Source organism: Nesoenas mayeri, assembly GCF_963082525.1.
Source record: "Nesoenas mayeri genome assembly, chromosome: 5".
In the NCBI taxonomy this organism is placed as follows: Eukaryota; Metazoa; Chordata; class Aves; order Columbiformes; family Columbidae; genus Nesoenas; species Nesoenas mayeri.
The window spans coordinates 23,783,469-23,796,009 of record NC_137548.1 but is presented as its reverse complement, the minus strand read 5'-3'; the positions used below and the strand labels follow the sequence as shown (position 1 = coordinate 23,796,009).

Genomic DNA, 12,541 nt, shown 5'->3' with positions numbered 1-12,541 from the left:
TTGCAGATCGTTTTCTGATACACAAGAGGCAAAAGCCTCCACTGTGTGCATTCTGGAAATGCACAAGTATGGTAAAGCACAAAGTGCCGTTGGCACAGTTACTGATATGACTGCATTTGCACATATGTAAAGGCAGCAAAAAATACATCATCCTTTGGGCTCTCCTGCATACACACATGAAAATGAGGTTTTCACCTCGTATTTATGCAGAAATCTCAAGATGGGAGTGACATATGTCTGAAATGTGATGAGTTTTTGTTAGACTTTACAAGCTGGTCCATCCATTTTTCCCTGCTTCTTCTGTGCAAGGGCTGTAATTCCTTGTCACCTGACTCCAGGTTTGTGACAGTCCCTTTGGAGCCCAGTGGCAGCAGTGGTCTTTCCATAGACACAGATAGCTAAAAGCCACCAGGGCCACAGAAGGCCAAAGGCCAATGATTTTGCTGAGTGTGCGCTTATCAGAAGTGATGCACCTTGGAGAGCTGTATCCGTTGCAGCTGTAACTAGGATACTGTGAAGTAAATCCCCATGGAGACGGCCAATTACCTCCTTGCTGGGTTAAGGAGCTATCATGATATCGATACATGTAGTAATAACAAATGGCTTGAGATGGCTAAATAATGGATCCTCCTGTCTGACCTGCCAATTCAGAGACGTGTTCATCACCCAAAAGCAACAGAAGAATTGAGCTGCTGTATCATTAATTTTCCTAAACACGCTAAAAAGCTAAGAAGTGGATTTTGGTCTGTGGACCTGTTTGAGCTTTTAAAGCCTAAGATAAATTGTTTCTGCGCACTAGCATTACAGCCAAACATCTGTGAGTAATTAAAAAAATCACTGAAGAATTTGTCTGTGAGTGAGAGAGGCATCTCTGAGAGCATGGATAGTGCTTTACAAACCCACTGACTTGCCTCTGTAAATCTGGAGACAAGAGTGAGTGTCATCTGAAATGATCTAAGGCAGCAGGGATCAGTGAGCTAGATGAGCTGGGGATTGATTAGCTTCGGAGTTTGTTTGCTTTTTCACCAATCTAACTCTGCAAAGAATGGACACCCAGAGAACCTGGGATGGCTGCAGTCCACCTTGGACATAATGGATCCCTGGCGTCAAAGTCCATGCAAAGTTAACATGCAAATTATGCCCAGAGCATGGAATGAGGAAACTGAGGGACACTGGAATTGCTCAGCAAAGGAGTCTTTGATCTACAGTGTCGCATACATGGTGAGGTAGAAGTAAGTGACATTGGGAAAATGGTCTCTCTAGGACAGGAGCAGCAGGGGTGGCAGATAGTTTGGGAGAGACTGAGGCGCCATCAGTAGTTACAAGCAGAGTATGAAACAAATGCTGCATATTCAGGAGTTATGATGAGCAGCAGTGGCCTGGCTGGTTCCACTGGCTTTGCTTGCGTTAGGTGGACAACACCACTTACCTCTTCCTGTCCTGCTCCAGGGTGCTGCACCTTTTCAGTGTGCAAGTCCTGAGTCCACAGCCAAGTCAGGCGGGTGAGGAGAGGGGGCTGCACAGCCGGCTCTCTCTTTGCAGGATCCAAAACGTGGCTCTGTACTGGGGCACAGTAATGGGAATAGGTGGAACATGTACCTGCATGTCTTCACCTGTGTGCAAAGGAAAATCTGGACAGCTTGAGAGACACACAGTCAGAGTGACATGAGGATTATCCAAAGGGAACTTCAACAAAAGGACTCTTGACAGTTGGGGATTTCAGCACAGAAAGAGTTTGGCTGGAGAAGCTGGAAAAGGCGGAACCAGACTGAGCGATGTCTGCGTCACTGCCTCCCTGGGTGACAAGGGGCCTCTGACTTGTACCTCAGCTTGATTTACTGAAGACGGAATGAAAAGTGCTTTGACATTTTACACTTGTTACTGTGTCACATTGGTTATAAGATAGTTAAGGGTCTCCCAGGGTTTCTGTGACAAGCCTCTTATTTGTGACGCTTGATTTTTCTCCCAGTTCAATTGCAGATGGCCTAAGTACGCAGGGTTTGTCAGCTCAAAGGCGTTAGTGTTCCAAGGGGCACCGTGGAGATACAATTTATGACGATGGCTTATCATTTTTAGAGCTGCATAAGTGGGCCCTGTGCGTAGCAAACAAGATGCGGCTCCTGTCTAAAGGAGCTGAGTGGATGATTCAGAAACTTGCAGTAGGTACTAGTTAAACCGCACAGCTAGAGGAGCTGCAGAGCAGATAAGAAAGCTCTCAGACATCAATGGGAGATGGACAAAGTCTTTTAAAGTGGTGTCTGAAATGTTGCATGAGCATAGATCCTGCTACTGTTAAATTGGTGTCTTGTCCTTGCACACATTACTGCTGTCTTGGGGAAGAGGCCAGTAGCTAGGTTTGCCTCTGTTAGGGAATAGACTGCCTTAGCCTATTGAATTATTTGGTATACTGCTTCTTATAGAATTTGTTTAGAAATTGCTTATAACTAACTCCTTAGCATGAGTAACTAAGTTTGCTCTGAACTTTTAAACTTTTCTGCCTTGTTAAGCAAAAAAGGGACCCAGAATTTGTTCAAGCAAGAGGGTAAAGGAGCTTTTGAGCTTTTGCTTGTCAACTGGAGCTACATCCCTAGAGAAAAGTAAAGGAATGGAACAGTGCATCTAAAAGAAGACAAGAAAGAGAAGAATGTTTTGGTTATTGCCAGGGCCTTGCTTTTCTCCCCAGATGCAGGTGCAAAATAGCAACTGAAGGTCAGCACTTTGATTGGTGTCTACTCTGGTTGGTAAAAAGACAAACAACTACCTGCAGAGATAAGAAGTGGCCAGCCTGACAAAAATTAAGATATCCAATGAAGAACAAGGAGACCCCCAACTCTAATTTTACAATTGGCCCGAATTGATGCATGAGGGATGGGAAGCTTAGGTTGTAAGGACATAATTGCCACATGTTTTCTTTATTCAAGGTCTCTCTTCTCAAGGCACCCAGCTTGAGCTGGTCTATGCTGTACATTATAAATAAATTATTTATTTAAGAAGAATTTCTGGAAAACATGGCTGTGTCTCTGCTTCAGGAAACCTAGGGCAAATAAACTTCGTTAACACCTTGCTTGTGCTCAGGAAGAAAGCAAGTCCCCACTTCAGCCTCTTCCTCTTTTACTCCTTTTCTGGGATGTGTGTGATATATTCTTTTTTCCCCAGTTTGTCGTTTGACATAACCCATCTGTTCCTGTTTCAGGTCCCCAGGATCTACTGGGAACTCTCAACAAGGCGTGTCCTTCTCATGGAGTTTATGGAAGGGGGACAGGTGAACGACAAGGCCTACATGGAGAAGAATGGCATCAATGTCAATGAGGTAGTTTCTCAGCCATCTCTGAATTGGGCAAGATGGGCAATGTAAAACTGATGTTGACATCAGCTGAAGTTGGTGCCAAACAGAGGCTGATGGGACAGGAGAGGACAGAAAAGGGAGCACATACAGATGCGAACAGAGCAATCAATCTGAGAGATGTCAGTTCTTGTGCTTCTGTGCAAAGTACGTAACCTCTTTTGGGGAGCACTCTCCTGTAGGCTGCACAGTTAGAGATACCACCAAGGAGTCAGGCAGTGGAAGATGGTCATGCTCTTATATTATATATCCCATGGCTTGGTGCAAGATGGCAGTTCCTGTTATCCTAAAGGAACTTCAGCTTCTGATTCTTTTTGTATCTCTTCCTCCTTTCTCTTTCTTCTGCACTAGCTTTCTCCTGGGCAAACGCATGGGATGTAGCTTTTATATCCCAACAGCTATCCCATTATGAAGAAGATGTAAATCAAAGTTCTTATATGATCACAGTTATTGGAGTACTGGAGTCTCAGCCATGGTGCTTTTGCCTAATTCTCTGACATGTGTTACTTTCTTCTGCCTTCCAAAATCTCCCTTTTTCTTCCAGATGCAACAGTTTTCTTCTTTGCTTCCTGGTCCTGTATTACTGTGTAGATTTGCAGTCCTTCATTAAACAGCTGTCAGATTTCATCCTCAGAGAGGCTACATTTCCCTGATAAGTGAAGTAATTTGTATGTGTGGCATGAAGTCGGAAGAGCACTTTAGATTCTCTGTGGGTGATTGATTTTTGCAGAAAAGAAGGTATAACTTCCCAGAAGGACTGAGAAGATGCCTGGGGAAAGTGTTTTGAGCCATTGGACAGTGTGTCAAGCCACCCCTCTCGGTCAGTGAGTGCTGATTGAGGCACTGCTGCTCACCTTTCCCCTTGTGCCCTGTTGATGAGCCTCAAAGCTGGACTTGGTTGACTGCCTATCAATGAACTATAGTGTAAAATCAATTGTATTTAATCTGTCTGTCCACTTACCTCTGAAATCTGAATGCTTCCTCTCTCTCTGCTCTTCCTCCTCTCTGCTCCCTGGCAATCCATGGTAATGTTATGTGGCATCAGTTAGGGGACATGACAAAGACCTTTCAAGGGAAGAGAATTGTGGGGCATACCAAACTCACAAGGAGACAACATTAAGTGTATCTTCTCAGCTGCCTCCCTAAGTTAGCATGCAGCTCTTTCTCAGCATAAAGAGCTCAGCCATGCTACAGGTGGGGGACTGAATAACCTACCTGTTTCTTTCTATTTCTTTTTGCATCTTCCTTTGCTCTTGCACTCAGCAGAAGTTGTGAGACATTTATCAGTAGCTGCTGCAGGCAGAAAGGCAGGCACCTTTTCATGTGTTTCTCCACTGAAAAACAGGAAAGGAAGGTCTAAGGTTAAAGCAGATTTTGAGATTGTCTTTCCATTGTAATTGTGATGTACAAGCCCAGACTGATGGGCAATAGTGAATGACACACAGTTTTTCTGTGCAAGATGTCCAAGTCCATTTTCATTCAAGGGACTTCTTAAATCAATACAACATCACCTGCAAATAGCACAGTCTCTCTCCCTGCATGCCTCCATTATGAAGATGTTGCAGCATTTGGGTCACTGGTTTTCCTCCTGTCTCCCGTCAGAGCATCACAGAGGTCATTGTCAGCTGATCAGAGGTAGACACACTTCTGTGTCTATTTTGTGCCGATGATCTTTCCTTGTATTTACCAAGGTAACTGCCTCAGTGGTGCATCTGGTCTGCAAAGACATCATAGTGTGACTCGTGAGAACATGATAACTCATGGACTTTGCTATCAAGAGTGATTTTAAAAGCCTGGTCCATGGCAGAGCACCCAGTCAGCTCCATTCACTCAGCCGAAATAACTTGTCAAAAGTGAGAGAGTAATTTATTTGAGTGAATTTATCCTATCCTTTCCTTCTGCTATAAAAGCAGAGATCAAATCTAGCCCTCAGCACTCAGATATGAAAGTGAATATTCCTTAAGTCTTGAAACAATCACAGAATCATAGAATGGTTTGGGTTGGAAGGGACCTTAAAGATCACCTAGTTCCAACTCCTCTGCCTGGGCAGAAAGGCTTGTCTTGATGGATTAGCAGGACTTTTGAGCAATATTTACATGCAGATTTTGAGCTGGGCTTCCTTACAGTTCTTGGACAGCAGATCCGTTCTGATATCGAGGCAGCCAGCAGAGCATAGCTCCCTGGGACTTTGGTTGCTTCTTTAAGTTTTCGCAAACCACTGGAGATAGCAAGCTGTCTGGAGAAGCCCAGGGAAGATCATTTCTTTGCTGTCTTCCATGGCTTTCTCCAGCCAGCCAGGGTGGAAAATTCAGTAACTGCAGCCTTTCAGTGGCATATTTTGCTGCCAGTATGTACCAAAATAAAGTAGAGAAGCAGCTGATTTCAGTTTTTCTAGCTTGCAGAGGCTTTCGCTTGTGATGAGGGAGATTTAGGGTGGAAATTCAGCCCATTCTTTTGTTCATTTGCCCCTTTGGGAAGATGATTTTTGTGATGTCTTGGCACAATAGTTTCCATGCAGCAATGAAGACACATATTTTTCCTGATTCTCAGCTGGCCTCTAAATGATGGCTGAGATGTAATTTAGAAGAAGTTGCCAACAGAGTTTTACTACTGCAAAGTATAAGTCTCAGAGGTTTGTGGCAATCTGTCAGGTATATGGTGTTATTCAGCTTAGCGGTAGGACTAGACATTCCAGCAGACTCTCTCAGTGCCTCTGCTGAGCTATTCTTTCCTCCTTTTCTCTCCACACCCCCCAAAATATATTATTAACTTTTACTGATTACCAATAAAGCAGCGGTGCAAAGGAGGGAATACCGAGTCTGTCAGAAGCGTGTGATGGGCAACAAGATCTCTTGTTATGGCCACAGTAAGATGAGGTAGGAGCAGTGCACACCCTAGACTACTCCTCTGGCAAGGTGCAGCAGACAGGGACAGATATGTCTCAGGGTCATTATTGGCTTCTGCTGTTGATGCCGTGGGTGAACAACTGCGTGGCAAGCTGGTGAAGTGAGCAGAAGGCAGCAGACACTGAAAGGAGCATGGGGAGCGGGTGGCAACCCAGGTTTTAAAACTATGACACAACGTATACAGCAGTTCTGGCTTTCAAGAGATGCGTTAGCTCCCTATAAATCACCTAAATCTATCTATCCGTCTATCTATCTGTCTATCTATCCGTCTATCCATCTATCTATCTATCTATCTATCTATTTATCATCTTACTCCATTTTGATTTACTGAGTGGAGGAAGAGGAGTCTTCACTAAGCAAGATTTCTCTTGTGTGACAATGCAGCCTTGAAAAGCAAGCTGAGCCTCTCTCCTCTAAATGGAAGGGATCCCCGAGGTGAAAGCTCCCTTCAAACCAGGTTACTGACATTTACTTAATACCATCTGTAGCAGGATTATCATTAAAGCTACCCAAAAGCGCATTAATCTCTCTGAATCCATCCAAGCGCTGGATTGTAATGGCATTTAATCAGAGAAGGCTTTGATTTCTAAAGACAAGTGCAAACACTGAAATATCTGCCTGTAGAACAGTTACTTATTCATGTGCAAGTGTAGCTGAGGATGAGCATGCAGCTGGGATATTTGACAGCGGGAGGGAAGCCTGGAGGGTGGAGTTATCAAGAAATGAATGAATGGCATGAATTTTGAGGGAAGACCAGGCCAGGGTTAAGAAGGGGGCCATTTGGAAACTTGGCTGTTCCTTTTCAAGAGACAAGAGCATTTACAGTTCTGGTTGGGAGGATACATTTAGAAAAGATGGGTGGAGCAGGGAAAGAAGATAAAAATGAGGCCGAGGAGCGCTCAAGATGTTTGTAGAATACCGTATGCAAAAGGGAAGGGAGGACAGCAAGGCTACATAGAGCATGGTCTTCTAAAGAACATCCCAAATGGCATAAATGCTGCTTTTGCACCCATTCTCATTTTATCTGATTCATTTAGAGAGAGCTTTTCTATATACAAATCTTTACATTGTCTCTGATCTGCTGCATGGGTCCCTCCTTGTTGATGCCTGTCTCAGCAGAGGCTGCTGAATCAGCTGGCCGTGGGAGATGTGGAGCTTACAGATGCACTTCTGACATGTGCCGTATTGTCACCAACTAACCAGCCAGCTCAGGTAGCCAAGTGGAGAGTCCCCCATGATTGCCCTGCCTTACATTTGCGTCAAGGGAAGGAAACGATGCCATGTACTTCAGCTCACTAAAAGCCTGGTCATGAGCTGTGGATGATTCAGAAGTCAGGGAAGTGTTTTGTCCAGCTGAGAAGTGAAAGCAAACAGCTAAGGTACTTAAGATGAGCTACTGTGCACAATTATTGCCATCTGTCACTTCATGCTATTGTGGCTTTTTGCTTCCTTCTGTTACTAAATGGGTTCTGCACTGGAATGGTATCTCTTAGCTCGATTTAGAGCCCAGCTACCTTCTCATGGCTGACAGCAACTTGAAATACGCTTTCAGTGTTGGGTTTACCCTTCTGCCGAGAGTCAGGAACTGCTGCCTTGTAGCTGCTAAAATTTAAGTGGGATTTCCCAGGGTAGGATCCCTTTGTCAGCACAAGTGTGGAAATCTCTCATGTCTCAAGTGTTTGTGCTTATAACACTCAAGTATTAGATGAAATGGAGCATGGAGAAGAACATTGTTCCTGGGGAAAATGGCTATTGCTCTTTGCACCTGCTGATTTAGTCTGGGGAGAGGTTTCCTTGCAGATTCTCTTATGCTTCCTCTTGTCTGAAGCTTAATAAAAATTCACAAGGCACTGGTAAGCAAGGATAGTGATTTCTGAACTGTGCAAAGACACCAGCCAAAAGAGTTAAATTACACACAAACCTGTTTCTTACTGGAAGTCAGTCTCAAGCATCAGTGTCAATCAATTGCTTAAGTCTCAGCAAGATGCTTTATATTAAACCCAAGGAAATACAACTACATTTAAAGGAAAAAATATCTCCGTGGCCATTTTGGATGTGACAGAGATGCAAGAAACAACTAAATGAACAATGGCTGATCTTCTCTACCTGTGTCCTTTTGAGAATCTGTAGAAACTTATCAAGTTATTCCTTCAGTTCCCTGGGCAGACGAGTCAGAATATTTCTCCGCACTCAAATACCACGGAAGATGGGGCATTGAGCAGGAAAATGATTTCCTCAGTCCCCAACAGAGAGTATGGGGCATGCTAGGAGTACACTCCAGGAGTCCTAAAAACTGTTCCTGTATCTTAATGACATTGTGTGCATCCAGACATCACCTTGCTGTGACACTAGATCAGTGCATAGTAATAGTACTGCATTACAGAGCACTGTGTTTTGATCCTCATGACTGGATCACAGAGGGCACCATCCTAATCTGCTAGGGACAAGAGCCATTTCAGAGCAGCGACACAGCAGGGTCCAATTGTGGCTATTCTCCATCCGCACCCTTTGCTAATTTGACACCAGTTTAATTAGGCAGGATTGCCGTAGCAGGATTAAGCAAATGCTTATATGATGCCTGTAATAACAACAATGAAAAAAAGCAAAAACCCAATACACTCTTCAATCCAATTAACCTTCGATTAAGGTTCCAAAATCAATGCTATTATTTTGGCCCGAGGAGGTAATATTGAGTACTGAGAAATGAGCTGCACAACGACCTTTACTTTTAATGAGATCAATAGAAGTTAGTGTCACCATCTCTTAAAATAATTGGCAAATATTACAGCCAAATTAAGGCCAGAGACTAGTATCTGCTCCCGATCTAAAGAGACAGTCACAAATGGAGGTGGGACAGGAGGGATGATGCCTTATCAGGCAGTTTCATCTGGGACTTATCAGGGGCAGGCAGTGATATCAGCTCTACAATGACCGTGTCACAGGATTTTTTTTCTTTGGCTTTCTTCTTCATGTCAGTTGGAGACATGGAGCCAAGACCACCCCTACTTGCTAACAAGGCCAGGAAAGTGACTTTCCCTGGGTAACCCAGGCTGGTTTGTTACATTGCAGCTACCCATGAACATATGTGCTGTCTTTTTATTGCCAGGGTATTCATAGGCTCAAATTCGCACACACTCTATCCTTTCTGAGAGGTTTCTTGCTAACTGTTGCATATTGATGTTTGTAAATATATTAATTTGTGATGGGCTTTCCAGTGTTTTGTTACTGTCAGGTTGCCCTGTCAGCTGGATGTGCTGACAGGGGCTGGTGTGTGCCCAAGGTTTGCTGCTATGGGGCTGTATGCAAGAGTTGTAACACAGGTTCATCAAAAGTAGTTCACAGTGGATCCTGCAAGGATAACAGGTTGTCTAGGCTTTCAAAACCGATGGCAGCAGCAGTTTGCAGCTGTGTATGTATACAGGAAGAAATATATCACTGCTGGTACCTATACTGCAGCTTGGGATCCTCTGAATTAGATGACAGAAATGCAGTAGGTGTACTTGGTAAAATACTTGGTACACTGGATACGAGTTGGTCAACTAGAAAAGGTGGGAATTAGCAGGGAAATTGCAAAGTAGGTAAGAAACTGATAGAGGCAGCGGTGGAGAGAAATTACCGTAGTGGAGTTTCGTGCGGTTTGCTCCTCAAACTGATCTTATTTAGTAAATTCAGTGAGGACCTCGACACAACAAAACTATGTGAAGGAGGTTGTTGATGACACCAAGTTGGGAGGTTCTGTAATTATAGAGGAGGATCAGAGCAGCAATAGCACCTTGACTGAAGTGATCGAAAGAGATAAAAACCAGCAATACCAAGTAGAAGCCATGCACTTAAAAACTAATGAGAAGATTTTCTTATGTATGCTGGGAGTTTATCAGAGGGAGGTGCCATATTAGAATTAGCTGTGGGATATTAGTCAATCACAGGGTCTGTGTTTCCAGTGCAGTGTGACTGTGTAAAAGGCAGATTGACTCTCAGTACATATCAAATAAAGGTTCATCCTGTAGAAATGGGGCAGTATTTATGCTGATAATTACCTTCTTGGTGAACACATTGGGTTAGTAAAAACTGGGAAGGGACTGGTTAAACTCTAGGGTTATGTTAGCACAGGAAATAATGGATATAAACTGGACATCATTAAAGTTAGGCTGGGATTTAGGGGAAGGTTTCCCTCCATCTGAAAAGTGAGCTTTTGGAACAACCTCTGAAGTCATGCTTACTGTCACTTATTTCCAGTGAACTTAAGCAGTTTATAGAGAGAATGTGTGATACTGTACAATATCAATCATCAATGTCTGCACTGTATTCTTATTTTCTTCTGTATTGGCTTGTAACTCACGTTACATGTTTGTGACATGTATCATCCTTGCCACACTGAGTACATAAAATGAACATAATTTGCTTAGTCTGCTGAAGAGTTACTCCGAGTCTGGCTGTTATACATGTCACTCCATTGTTTTTCCCCAGGCTGCTGCTGACTCTCCGTTTCATCATCTGCAATCTGCTTATTCCTCAGTTACAGTTTTTTCAAAATTAAAACATTGGGCTGAAAAGGTGTGGTTTGCCTGACAGAGCGTCATGGTCATGTCACGTAATGTGGCAATGGCAGGTTGCTATTTGCAGTGACTGGTGAGGCCACAGGCTCACTTGGTGACTGTAGTCATCATGTTCTGCCGCAGCACAAACAAATTGAACTTCCTTTAGAAAATAACACAGCCCCTGGCAATAGGCAAGGACGTGCCTCTGGCCAGAGTCTGGTGTCATCCTGATGTATCAAGCTCAGCTTTGCTTACTGACTAGCATAGTTTTTTTCTTATGTGTTATGCCTAAATTATGCCATTCTTGATTACACCCCCTTCTGCCTACTTGTATTATAATATTTCTTGTAGCACATCCAGTGCTACAAGTGCTTCTGCTTCCTTGCTCTTCAAATCTTTTAACATCTGTAGACTGTTCGTCCTCCACCATTCCTTAGGCAACTTCAGAATCTTCAGCTCTTTTAATATTTTTCCCAAGTAAATTCCTCATGCATCTTGCCCGTTTATTTGTTTTCTCTGAACTCACTCCATGTTGTCTGCATCTCTCTGTTAATGAGGTGTCTGGAAGTGAATTCAGGATTCCAAAGGTGATACTTATTTTTTCACAATGTGCAGCAGAACAATGCTGTGGGACTTTGGAAATATAGAGGCCTTGTGTTGGATGATAAACAGGGAAATGTTATGCAAGTTAAGGAATGATGACCTCTCTGTGTCATAACAAAACACCTATGTGTTTACCTTGGTCTTTGCTTCTGTAAATCACTGCAACCTTTTGTCTAATTTGTGGTGCACCTTCACCCTGAGGTTGTACACAACCTAAATGCATGCTAAATTCCTCCTTTCTCCTGAGTAGAGGTTTTCACACATTCATTTTCTCATTTAACCTGCCTGCATTCTTCCAAAGTGAATTCTTTATATGTTATTTATCTAGTGGCCTTCTCAATAAGGGTGGCATAAAGGCCCATAGTGATGGGGCACAGTACTGGAGAATTAATATATATAAAGGTGACATATTCATTTCCTAAAGTTTTTTTCTAGAAACATGAACTCTTCTGTCTGAATTGTAATGATAGGTTGCTATTCACATATTACACTCTAAGCCCTAGAAATATGACCTTTCTTTGTTGTTTAGAATTCAACAGTATTGATGCTTTCTATCAATTTAATTTTTATCTGTCGTGGTTTACCCTGAGCTAGCAATACAACCACGACAGCTGCTCACTCACCACCCTCCCCCCAGCCTAATGGGGAGAGAATCGAAAGGAAAGGGAGAAACTTGGATTGAGATAAACGCAGTTTAATAAAATAACAAAATACTAATACACTACTAGTAAATATATATATATATATATATATATATAAAAGATGTAGAACATAAAAGATACTCAGAAAAGATACTCAGTGCAATTCCTCATGAGCTCTGTCCACACTGAGCAGCCAGTCCCAGGAAGCAGCACCTGGTCCTGAACAGCTGATCCTGAAGAGGAAAAAGGCAGAAAAGCCCAGAGGGCTCTGCAAAATGGCAAAAGGCCAAACTAAATGTCCCAAACCGAACTCCCCTGGCTCTGCCAAAACGAGCAAAGAAAAGATGCATGAGAGAGAAAATGCCTGAGAGTGAGCAAGAGTGAGAACGCATGAGAGAGAGATTGGAAGATCCTGACTCTCCTTAAATATGAAGCATGACACTAATGGGATGGAATACTCTTATTGATCAGTCTGGATGTCAGTCAAGCTCTGCCCCATCCATGCCCCCT

At 43.2% G+C, this 12,541-nt stretch overlaps 1 protein-coding gene across 1 annotated transcript in view; it reads left to right on the top strand.

The window, feature by feature from the left end:
- ADCK1 (aarF domain containing kinase 1) overlaps positions 1 to 12,541 on the top strand; it is a gene marked incomplete at its 5' end in the record, with an annotated part of 77,794 nt that overhangs the window by 56,551 nt on the left and 8,702 nt on the right. The window contains one exon of the mRNA XM_080345573.1: positions 3,194 to 3,310. Within this exon, the coding sequence (XP_080201699.1) occupies positions 3,194 to 3,310 (117 nt within the window). The remainder of the gene's footprint in view (positions 1 to 3,193; positions 3,311 to 12,541) is intronic.